The following is a 13,131-nucleotide window of genomic DNA, read 5'->3' on the forward strand; positions in this document are numbered from 1 at the left end:
AGTTGATAATTACATTTTGCTACGAAAGCGAGCAGCGTACATCGACATATTTAAAATACGACGGTTATAATATGCACGACCATTTGTAGCTTACGATGAAAGCAATTGTTCACTAAAGCTGTACACAACAATTAACAATATTTATTATTACAATGGTTACAATGCATATTATATTAAGTCTACATTAGACAAATGCTTGCATATGAAATAAATATCACGATTTGTTTATCATTTCATCGAATAATATTTATTATATTCGTTAAGAATCAGATAGAGGCTCACCTCTTTATCTAAACGACATGGTTCATGGAGAAAATCTGACTACTACACCTACACTCACAATTACACTATCTCGCGCACGTTTCGACAATCAAATTATCGTCTTCAGAGACTGAATAAAGACAAAATCAGATATTGCAAAACATATCATGAAAAATGATTAAGAGAGCAAAAAAGTAAAAAGTAATGAAAGGACCAGAAAACTTACAACAAGAAGATCAAGCAGCAATGATGCAAGAGATGGTAAGGCAGCAGGCCCTGAGAACGTACCATCAGAATTCCTGAAATTCCTTGATACCAAAACGATAACATTGATTACGAAGATGTTAAGCAGCATATTTGAAGAATACCATCAGAATTATTGAATTCCGAGCTCAAGGAACCTGGCGCCAAGTAATGCGAAGAATACCGTCTTATGGGCCATCATTTAAAGCTCAAGAATTCACAAATTATATGTGAGCCAAACGAGGGAAGCATTGTTCTCAATACTGGTCACAGGAAGCGATCTATATATCGATCAAGCTCCGAGAGAAACACTCAAATAATGCATCGAAAATCCCTTTAAACGGCCTTCTTTAAGAGTCATAACTTCTTTGTTGAAATAAAGATAAGAGTGCCCAGAAGCTACGTTTCTCTATTCTGTTTTATAGAGTTGAATCCTGGACCTTGAACGAAGATATGAGCGAAAAATTGGAAGCATTCGAAATGTGGCTTCACATTACAATACTCAAGTTCCCCTGGACTATCCGGGTAACAAATTAAAAAGTTTTCAGAAGAATTAAGAAAGAAATAAAAGTAATGAATGAATCCAGATATGCATTGCTCCACGCCATCTTGCAAAAGTAAATATTGGGAAAAAGAGGTCCAGGAAGAAGACGAACATCTTTGCTCAAAAACCTTAGAACTTGGTTTAATAAAACCTCCCTCTAACTTTTTCACATTGTCGCTGACACAATAAAGATTCCCATGATGATTGCCAACATGTGTTACGAATAGACACCACAAGAAGAAGAAGAAGACTATTCCTATACTATGAGAGAAAATTCTTAGGTTTACATGGATCCAGCCTAATACTGCTTTTCGATAGCTACAAGGAGTAACCGACAACAGAAAGATTCCATTCGTCTTAAGTGGGCCGTATCAAAGAAAGATTAAAGCAAAATTCATGACATAATCTTCAACTGATTTGAACGTGAAGGATAAAAGTTTGATGAAGTAGCTGGACAGATGAGGAGACGAAATGATAACCACCTCTACTTGGAAGCTCGTCTCTAGTGTATATGAAATTTTATCAGACAGCAGTTACATTCATCTTAGATTGTCCTTGTCCCCTGATATTACCATTGCACCATCAACTTGCTTTCCTCTTTTTTCTTCTCTTTCTTCCACGTTTGATAAAATTATACTAAAGCTATTGAATCCACAATTCAAGTATCAAATATCTTGTTCTTTGATCAACATTCCTCTTCTTTCTCATCTTAGGAAAAGCTCACGATCGATATAAATACTTCAGCAATTTGTTTTAAGATGGATACTTCTGATCCTGATTGCTGGATGGACTTTGTGGATGCCAACCTCGGATAAGAGTTAAGATTTGAAGTTGATTTGTTGCCCAGGAGGAAACCACTTGAAATAAGGACTAATAAAAATAGAAAACCGCAGCCGAGTATTGGATATGGAGTCTATATTCGACGTTAGACACTTCCAGGAAGTTTTGTAGAATAACCTATTCATTTTCAAAGGTTCCTTGACACTTGAATGAATTCATTGAGAGAATGAGAATAAAAATACTGAGGTGACTGCAGGGTTTGTGGAGAAGAGGTTTAAACAACGAAATGCATAATTTCTGCAAGCTCCTAGACAGCAAGCACGGATATTCGCTTTGATCAAAATTAGAAGTAATTATTGAGATTGTTCTGACGACAAAACAGACAGAAGAGTCGATTGTGGGAGGGTTAGGAGTGGTCGAGAGAGTGGTGAGGGTTTGGGTGATTGGATGGTTCTTTCGAAGCGACCTTGTGATGTTTTTTATTAACATTTGTTGAGATTCTAGAAGTTTACACGGTAAAATCAGTCTCCGAAGTTTGGATGGTTGTATAATACTTCCTTTTGATACTAATGTATTGAATAGCAACTTAAAACGGCAATTATAGAAATATAAGATTTGAAAGTAATTAAAATTCACCAATTTCCAAGCATGGATTCTTTTATTTTTTTTATCAATACCCAGGTTTTGTTATTGGAACTAATTTGAACGTATCTCGAAAAATCAAAATTTTTTCTATTGTTGTTCTGAGGCATCTAATTACTTTAAAAGTGATGAAAAATTTTCTGTACTATAAACGAGACTAAAATATAATATGCAAGCATTCTTCGTTCCTACGACAACTACGCGACCAACTTGAATCTCAACTATTCGCCTACTAAATATTACGTTTAATTGAAGTAGCTGACGAGTTTCAAGGTGGTGGATTTTTTTTTTATTATACAAGTGATATGTAGTAAATCGTAGATCGTAGATCTATTCAGTCGGTTGGTGACTCGGCCCCGGAGGGTCGCTAGGGGGGAGGCTAAGCAAATGTTAAGCTTCTAAGAAGATTAATGCCGTTGGTTTCGGCTCCGTGTTGCTCTTTTTTGCCTCCACGACTAGAAATTCTATTTCTTCTCTATCTCTTCGAACGTAACATTCGGCTATGAGACGTGCTACGTCTTGGTGCTGAAGACCGTCGACGCGGGTTCCGTCGACTTGTAAAATGAGTTGGCCAACTTCTAGACCTCCAGCGTAAAAAGCAGCCCCACTTTCCTGTAAAATTAAACTGAATTAAACTACTTAGAACCAATATATGATATTCTGTTATTTATATTGATTGTGGTAACAACCGCGTTCTGTCAGCTACAACTGTCAGAGTTATAGGTCAGGTTGCATTTGAATCACGCAGTGAATACCTCGATAGTTGTCTTATGATAAGATAACCACGATGACCATAGATGCTACTTCAACAGTCACAAAAGAAATAATGTTCATTCATGTAATAGCTTCTCGATTTTCTACTGGTATCGTATGCAGTTATTAGTACAATATTATAGTTCAGAGATGCACATTTCTATTCATTGAAATATTATACAAGTCTTGAAACAGATATTTGCAATTGTTCAGTTGATTTACTTGACATTTATTGCCATAATAACCGATATTAAGATATCAGGTAAATTTTCATTATATCATAATTATTAATCTTTTCGGTCCAGCTGACTCGGGTAAATATTCACCATTCAAACCCATTTGTTCGTTATAAGGTAGGCTTGAAAATTATAGAGGAGTATCTTCTTTTCTTCTAAAGATTACTAAAGCGCAATAAGTCCATCACTCAATACAAACAATTCTGAATTTCTGAATCGAACTAGAAGAACTTGAATTGATATGAGCGCCAGGTCAAAAATCCTGTTCCTTGGGCATCAGGAAGAATGCTAATAGTGATCTATAGTGGAACAAACAAGGTAAAACGATGAGGTCTGCGATGTTATTACCAAACAGAGCTACAGAATGGAAACTTTCAAACAAATCGTATTGGTTCATACTAGAACAGCGAATTCGGTTGCTTTTCGGTCAGATTTTAGTAAAGACATCGGTAATGATTTGGCGGATAGATTCGTCTCCTATACTGGAATGATTAAGATCGTTTCCTACGACCTGTTATATTAGAGGCCGCGTCATAAGTGAGTCACTTATTGAAGAATCCATAATAAATTTGAAAATACAGAATAATGATGATAAAACAGTAGATAACAAACGAATTATTTGACGAATAATTAAATAGAAAAACAAATTTGTTGGTAATCAATTAGAGCGCCATTCTGTTTATCACTTTTTCTGATCTTCTTGGTATGAAGTTTTCCCATAATGTTCCAATAGTTTCCCATAGCTCCTCTTGATTTTTAGGAGTAAAATTCCTTTTGTAAATTTTTTTTACCAACCATCCACATAAAATTTCAATGGGATTTATATCAGGATTATTTGTTGGACATGGTCTCAATATTGCTTTGTCGAAACCAATGTTGAATTATGCGGGCGGTGTGGACAGGACAATTATCATGTTGGTAAATGATAAGTCGTTTACATCAAAGTTTGATTTACCGATTACTACATCATGTAGTATTGAGGTAAATTTCAGAATTTAACCTTGCATAAATTCTTCAACAAACGATAGGCTCATTGATACTCTTCCAAGCCTAAACATTTACATTCTTTCCATCAATACGAGGATGTATTGATTTCTAGTTAGCCTAGACCAGCTCCATGTATAAACACAATATTGCGTTACCATAGCAATGAACAATAACTTATTAGAAGTGTTGGTGTAAAGTTTGACGTCAAAAAAGTGAACCAGAGTTACGCAATAAATTAAAAGAAAAAAGATGTCCACCGAAATTGTGAAAATCGAAAAATTGGAGTATCGAGTCATCATCAAGTACCTGTATTTAAAAGGGTTAAGAGGTAAGCAAATTTTCGAAGATATACTTAATACTCTTGGGGATCAATGTCCTTCGTATGCGACCGTGAAAAATTGGACTGCAAGCTTCAAAAGAGGTAAATTTTCCATTGAAGATGATGACCGATCGGGAAGGCCAGTTTCTGTGTCAGTCTCCGAAAATATCGATGCAGTCAATTTAGACATGAGAAAAATTGCTGCAAAATGGATCCCCAAATGTTTGAATATTGACTAAAAGCGTGCAAGGGTAGAAGCATCGCCCTCGATTTGTGCTCGATTTAAAAACGATGAAGACTTCTTAAACCGAATTGTTACTATGGATGAGACTTGGGTACATTTCTACGATCCACAAACAAAGCAACATTCGATGGAATGGCGACACTCTGTTTCTCCAAGACCTAAGAAGTTTCGTGCCCAAAAATCTGGTGGAAAAGTTCTTGCTTCAGTTTTTTGGGATTGCCATGAAGTAATCATGATTGATTGTTTGGATAAGGGCAGATAAGGGGACCACTCTACGGGAAAAATTAAAGTTAAAAGACGCGGATAGTTATTCAAAGGTGTTTTGTTTTTGCAGGACAACGCCCCTGTACACACATTTCATGTTGCTATACAAAAAATTCGTGATTTATGGTTTGAATTACTAGAACACCCCCCTTATTCACCAGATTTGGCTCCGTCCGACTATTATCTCTTTCCTCAACTGAAAAAAAGTTTAAAACATTTTTTTTAAAGGTCTAGAGACGTTGCAGGTTCGCTCTAATAAATGTATCCAATTAAGAGGAGAATGTGTTGAGTAATAAAATATTTTGACATCGAAATTTTGTTTGATTCTTTTTGGTTTTTCTTGTGTAAAGACAATTCGATCCAATAATCCAGATTACGATACACACTCATTTGAAAGCAATGCTTTCCTAGCACTTACTAATTCGTCTGCATGTCATAGAACGGGATCCTGGAAAGTTTGTTGCATATGCAGCACTAGTATCCGATGAAAACGAATGTTCTCTTCAAACATTAATCCATGCAACATTTTGTGAATCATTAGGAATTCTCTTTCCTCCAGACCCAACCTTTCGACGCAAGGTCCTGTCTGGTTGCCATCGCTTCTTCACTCTGGCTACAGTACTCGCCTTAAGACCTTGATGAGTTGCCAGTCTTCTGATAGACTATCATATGCCAATTAGGCAATATTGGCAGCTTTCTGAATTTTGGTTAACCTAGAAGGCATCAAGTACACTTTTGTTTCAACTGAACTCAAATTGATTATCGAATGATCAGTGTACTTCATTAGTAGAACGGATTTTGCTAGGACTATAAGTTCTTTAGGACTTTTAATGCTAAAAAAATTTCATTTATGGATCTTTTAGAGGATACTACCCCCTCAGAAAGTATCTAATTACATAGTTAAGTAGAAAATAACGAATGCAGATTGTTTGATCACAATGTTAATTTCATTTTTGTTAAAATACTTTACTCAGATCAATTGGAGACTTCTACCAATAAATGTGGAAACGACCTCATCCATGACAATTGTTTTTAAAGCGAGAAAAAATCAAATCGAACATCAAGCATTTTTCATTATTTAGATTTAGAAAATCACAACAAACAAAATTAGACTAACATAAAACCAACAAAACTAGTGACGTATGGCAAAACTGTTCCATAAATAATCTACAAACATTTCATAGATTTTCTGAGGAAGAGGAAGAAACTTCAGATCATGTCTAATTTTACTTTAAGTTCGAGATACACAATACATCACTTAATAAGTCGTGTGACTTACACACAGATGGCGCTGCCATTGTCAAATCCGTATGACGTTTACGTAGCACCAGTTTATACATTTCGTGTATTTACTTATCATTGCTTCTTGACGAAAAAAATACTGTACAAGCTCAGCAATGGTTTAAAAAGTTTTATCCGGACTCTGCTCCATCGAAAAGAACCATCTGTTATTAGTTTGCTGAATTTAAACGTGGTCGTATAGACACCGATGATGGTGAACGTTCTTGTCGTCCAAATGAGGTCCAGAAAATATAAAAAAAGTCCACAAATTGGTTATATCTAATCGTAAATTGAAATTGCGTGAGCTAGCTTAGGATGTAAAGATATCAGAAGGCAGTGCGTTTACAATTGCCAATGCATGAACATTTGACCACGAGAAAGCTTTTTTCAAAGTAGGTGTCGTGTTTATTCACAGTAGATCAATACCAACAACGTGTCGATGATTCAGTGTTTGGTCTTATTTACACGTAATAAATCAGATTTTTTGCGCCTATATGTCACAATGGATGAAACATGGATCCATTCTTCACTCAGGAATTGATACGATCATCATCTTAGTGGATTGCGGTCTGTGAACCAAGTTCGAAGCGTTCAAAGGCATAACAGTCAACCTGGGAAGGTTATGGCTTCAGTATTTGGAGATGCGCATGGAATATTGTTCATCGACTATATCCAAAAGGGAAAAACAATCAATAGCGAATACTACGTAGAGTTGTTGGATCATTTGAATGCAAAAATCAAGGAAAAACAGCCTCATATGTCGAAGAAAAAACAAAAACAATGCACCGATTCACACTTTGATTTGTTTTCCTTATCCACCGTATAGTCCAGATCTGGAGTCCAGTGACTACTGGCTATTGCCGAAACTGAAGCTTGATGCAAAAGACAAATTCTTCTACAAGCACAGCAACGAGAAGCTGAAGAAGCGTTGGAATGTTTGCATTGATATTGACTTATTGAGTGATGTTTGCCCGTATTTTTTTGGAAAATGTACGTGGCGAACTTTGTAGAATATGGCACAGCCGAGTAAATGTTAAACTTTTGTCCCCGTACGAAAGTACGTACTTTCGACCGAGGTATAAAGAAAAATCATATACACTACACGGGCCAAAAGTTGACATCTCGCTCCTGCGTGTCATGATGCCCGAAGCGAAGAACGAAACTTCAATTTCGGCCCCTGTAGTTGTTATATACTATTTAGTACCCTCACATACTCATTTGAAATTGGTTTAAAGAAGGAATTAATTAGAAATTTTGTATTATTTATCATTCTCCTGAAACAATTTGACTTTCACCTCCAAGCAGTCGATATGCATATTCTTAAGCTGATTGCTTGATATCAACCATGAAGAATACGGTTTCAACAGATTTGCCTCGTTATAGAGTTTTCACAAATACGACACTTAACATCAAAGACTGCATCTGCAAAGTTGGTGGTGTTTCAACAGGACGAGGAAATACAAAAAGGGATATCAACAATATAAGTAGTAATACGACAAAGAATAGGTTCAGAAGAAAGTTTTATGCTCATAGAAAAGAGGTGTCTTAACGATAAAAGAGTACAATAGATACGCGAGAGAAATTGGGGATTAACATTGGCGTAGATATCATATTTTCCCAGAGAAGTACAAACGTTTAGAACCGAAAAATAAAAAAAATTATGTACTTACATTTATATTTATGATCCTCGGTAAAGGATGCTTCGTGTTTGCTCCACCTTCTATCGCTATTCCGAGGATAGGTTTTGTTTTTTTTACAGTTATCCTCAGATTACCTTCCTCGTCTTGTACCACCTTGGCAGGATCTCTATGTTCTGGTGGAATACCGTCTCGTGTTAGCCTCTGCATCGACTGGTGTCGTCTCATGCCGCCTTCGGTTTCTAATAGATTCTGCTCATCTTTCATGTCGAAGCTTCTGGAAAGTTTATGAGCCAATTCCTAGAAATATGGAAATTGTTAGTTATACAAAATCATTTGATCATTCGATGTGTTAATTGGTTACTTTGTATCGGTTTTGAACTAGTAATAAACCAAAAATTACCAAGTTGTGTGAGAATATTAGTTGTCTTTAGCTTCTAGATAATTAAGACCAAAAGATTCAGATAGGAAAGACATGTATCATTTATTAAATATATTATATAATTATTTGTAGATTGTAGATTGTTTTAGGGAGTCGTTTTGGTTTTACAGGCTATACTTTGAAGACATTTTGTATAAGACATACATCTTATTGTTCTGCTTTCAGAATACATAGACTACTCCCAAAGGAGGCTATTTTTTGGATCTTTCAGTTCCACTTCCGTAGGTTAAAAATGACTTACATTAAATAATATTCAATATGTGTTTCATATGAAAAGTATCAATTTTGAGCTCTGGGTGTAAGCTATCTTATTATAGTACAGAAGTACATGGTCTAACAAAGAAAACACGAAAATTTTGGGAAAAAAATATATTTATTTTCCAACGTAATCTCCTTTTAGCTCCATACATTTTTCCTGCGATATTTAATAAGTTCGATACTTTATTTATGATAAGAATCGTCAAGCTCCTCAGCATAGCTATTAACTGCCGACGTCTCCTCTTCATTGTTGGAAAATCTTCAACCACCGAGCCATTTTAGGAAATTTGGAAACAGAAACTAATCCGAGAGAGTTAAATCTGGCGTTTAGGGTGTATAATGTAATACAAACTTTAATTCATTCAGTTTGGTTATTACAATAACGAATATGTGAGCCGGTGCAATGTATTGATGAAACAACAATTTCTTCTTAGCCAAATGCGGTCGTTTTTTGCTAGATTTCTTCGCTCAACTGTTGCAATAAGTTCGCATAATACTAGTCATTGATAGTTCCTTCTTTTTCAAGATAATAAATGAAAATTATCCCACGCGCATCACTAAAAATCAACGCCATGACCTTGTCTGCAGATGGAACGGTCTTTGTCTTCTGTGAAGCCGGTTGTTCCTTTTCAGTCCATTGTTTCGGGTATGAAGTGATGTACCCACGTTTTCTCGATGGTCATGAAACAGCAAACGCGGCAACCATCATGAGCACATCTTTCTCAAGTCCAAATTTTCAGTTAATATACGATGTACCACACTTTCTGAAATGTTTACTATATCTGCTAGCCGACCCATTTTCAACCGACGATCATCCAGTACCGACTAGTGGGTTTTCTACAACATTTCTGGAGTCGTTACCTCATTTGGTCGACCACTGCGATGCTGGTCTTGACCAATTTTTTCTATATTCACAAATTCACTGAAAACGTTCACTATTGATAGCTGCCAACAAATATTAAACAACATGTCATCTTCAAACTTCAAACTTATTCTGTATAGATTGTGTACTTTCTAATACAGTGGTATTTTCAAGCAACTATCGCCATCTCTAGGTTAGGCCAGGTACTTCTGGGAAGAGTTTTGATATTTTTTGTCATTTGCGAAAAAATGGATGGAATTCAAAGTTTTATAAAATCCTTGTAAATTTATTTTATGTTTATAAAAAATTACAGTTTCCCTTACCATATTCATAATATTGTATTTTCAATTTATAGACTACAAATTTTCACGGGAAGCACATATAGACAGTATCTGCAGGAAGATAGCACCGGCAGTTGTAATGCTTCGGAGAGCCGTCACCATTTTGTTTTCCAAACATTTACTAACATTATATTACTCATTTATCCATTCCCACCTCTCATACCTGACACTAGTGTGGGGGAGTGCTGCCGACGAGTCTTTGGTTTGCTTCATCTTCATCCTACATCGGGCTTATACCTCCCAAACGGAATATTAAAACCTGTATATACACAGCAAGCAGCCAACTCCATACACAGATGTCAAACAGATCAGCAGACCACCTACGAACCACAACAGCAAGAACTACAATGGGCCAAAGGTTGATTGCATTCCAAGGACCAAGGTACTACAATCAGCTGTCAAGAGGGACTAGAACTCTTAGTGTGAACAAGTTTAAACTGGAACTTCGAAAGCTGATTCAGCAAAACTTTTTTAAAAGATTGTCATAAGAGGACACTGTATACTATTGTTTGAAAATGCTGTAACCAACTTATTATTTAATTTCGCTTTTAAGTCCCGGGTACTATTTATTAACATATTATGGATATTTTCGTTTTTTCTAAATTTTTGTTTCAATAATAGGATTATAAATTTAATGTGATATGTTCGTCAATTACACTTTTTCCAAAACCGTTTTTTGTAATTATTCCATCCACGGGCACGTATAACTGCAATAATAATTGCTGTTGAAAAATGCATGACGTTCGGTTGACGTTCTCTCTCATCTCGGGTACTTATTGAAAACTGCTACAGTATCATTATGGTACTCATGCGTATAGTGGATATCTCACGGTGCTTTTGGTATATACAGGTATCAATTACCATAGACATACTCTAACAAAATATAGTTTGTGCCAAGATTTCGTTTTGATTCCTATAAATAACTACGGATAAGTACTTCCATAATTATGTGATTGAAGTAATCTTCGCGGAGAAATTGTAATAACTTTTGTAATGTAGAATGAATTGCATGCGGGTGTATGCGAAAGATATTTTGTTTTTTTTTTCAGTGGGTTTGGGTTCTTTATTGAGAAATGATAAAGTCAAAAGTTCGCAAAATGTTCAGTTTATTGAACAAAAAGTACCTGTCAATGTACACAAAAATCAGTACCTAACTTTTACAATTTTAATAAGAATATAATTTAGAATTTAATAATTTAAATAATTTAATAAGAAAAATATTCAGGACTTTATATAAAAGCAATTTATTTTTTTGTTTACAATTCTTACAATTCTGTGAAAGAAAATTAATGAACAAAGTTTTGGCATGTGGAGACAAGATTTGAACACAAAAATAAAGCTTAATTTGATACGAAATGAACATACCTTTTGAATCGTTTGACAATACTTGTTTTTATTAACAAAACTCTTGCTAAACAATCGTCGGATTGTTGCTCAATACTTAATAATTCTTGAGATTACAAATTGGAGCACGTTTGCCTGGCGCCATTTCATTCCGCTTTTTCAAAAAGTGCTTATCGCCTGCCAACTTAACCAAATTAAAAATTAACATGAACATGGTTACCAACTTTGGTCAAGGTTGGGATAGGTCGGATCAGCTGACAATTTAATCAATTCTCAACATATTTAGTCTGTTTTTATGCACGAAAGTGTATTTTATATATTATTACAAATTTCCATGAATGTACCCGAGGTAATACAAGTTTTATGGCTTTCATTGGTCTTTTGTAACCATAAGCTGTACAGAAAAATAGAAAAACGTTTGGAGTGGCCAGGAGCCTTATGTATTGAAGAGTACATAACCGTATCATTAGATTTATAACGTCGTTGAAACCAGAATTATGTTTAACTCCATTTTTTCTTAAAATTTGGACTATAATGTTATCTGTTGACTGCTACTGTAGCTACAACCTGTTAAAGTATGTGTGTCGTTCTTGTTCAAATAACCTTGTTAAATAGTATTTAGAACATAGGGTCTTCTTCTTCAAGTACCATAGACTTTGCAGCGTGTAGGTGCTATCTTGTCCAAAACTTCTAATCTATTATCTGAAGTCACCACTCTTATATTCCGTAGCCAGGAATGTTGTTTACGTCCTGGTCCTCTCCTTCCGTCGATCTTTTCCGTCAGTATGAGCTTGAGAGTTGAATATCTCGGCACTTGCAGGATGCTTTTCGTTGTTTAATTACCGCAATCAGTTCTCTTTCCACACCCGCTCTCATCAGTACTTCTTCATTCGTTGTTTGCTCGGTCCATGGGATCCGTAGAGGTCTGCGCAATATTTACAACGATTGGCCAAATATAACATTTTATCAATCTAAGGCTTTGGGGGACTTCTCGGCAGATTAGGAACTTATTAAAGTTTGTAAAAACTGTTTATGCAATTGCTATCCGAGTTTTAACTTCCTACATCCAAAGTATTTAAATTTATTGACTCTCTCTATGTTATTTCCATCGACAGGTAATTGAGCTTCGCCGTGTTGTTGTCTGCTTGTGACCATTAGTTTGATTTTTTAAATGCCAGCTTAAAAATTCGTTCTACATATATGTTAAATAGTATCCCTGATGAACTCACCTAAGTATCTGAAGGTGTTCCGTACTTAGAGAGCCGCTAGTTCGCAGTTACGCTGTTCAATTTGCATATAGCTTTTGTATGGAGTCAAACGCTTTTTGGTAGTCTGTAAAGCAAACGAATACATATTTTCTTTGATCATAGTATTTTTGAATTAGTAACTGCATACAGAATAGTGCTTCCCGTTTTTACCGTTTCACCACTAACCTCTTCGCACTTATTAAATATTCCTTTGTGTATAATCTCCAAAAAAAGCACGCGGCTCATGAAGCTTAGGTTAGGTTAAGTTAGTTTAGAGTAGCTCTAGGTGTCGTTTCAAGCAAATCATTCTCAAATTATATGCCATTTATGCGATTATCTTGTTTCAATAACTTTTTCGTCCAATAACAGCTGTAGAATCTCTTTTTCATGACTCCGCTCTTTCGCAATGAATGCTTAGATATTTTGAGTCCTCACCTCCAACCTAT

General features: G+C 35.5%; 1 protein-coding gene across 1 annotated transcript; it reads right to left on the reverse strand.

Annotated features, from left to right (window-relative positions):
* Window positions 1-2,860: 2,860 nt before the first annotated feature.
* LOC130444719 (whirlin-like) lies at window positions 2,861-12,704 on the reverse strand. The gene is made up of 3 exons (XM_056779994.1): window positions 12,668-12,704; window positions 8,225-8,491; window positions 2,861-3,082 (listed from the first exon to the last, which is right to left on the reverse strand). The coding sequence occupies exons 2-3, from the start codon at window positions 8,456-8,458 to the stop codon at window positions 2,861-2,863; spliced, it is 456 nt and encodes a 151-aa protein (XP_056635972.1). The 5' UTR covers window positions 8,459-8,491; window positions 12,668-12,704.
* Between the last annotated feature and the right edge of the window lie 427 nt (window positions 12,705-13,131).

The sequence above is a fragment of the Diorhabda sublineata genome, chromosome 5 (assembly GCF_026230105.1).
Source record: "Diorhabda sublineata isolate icDioSubl1.1 chromosome 5, icDioSubl1.1, whole genome shotgun sequence".
In the NCBI taxonomy this organism is placed as follows: Eukaryota; Metazoa; Arthropoda; class Insecta; order Coleoptera; family Chrysomelidae; genus Diorhabda; species Diorhabda sublineata.

Coding starts and splice junctions, on each gene's coding strand:
- LOC130444719 (XM_056779994.1), bottom strand. CDS start 8,458: ATGAAAGATGAGCAGAATCTATTAGAAACCGAAGGCGGCATGAGACGA. Junction 3,083..8,224: donor CGAGGATCATAAATATAAAT/GTAAGTACATAA, acceptor TTAATTTTACAG/GAAAGTGGGGCTGCTTTTTA.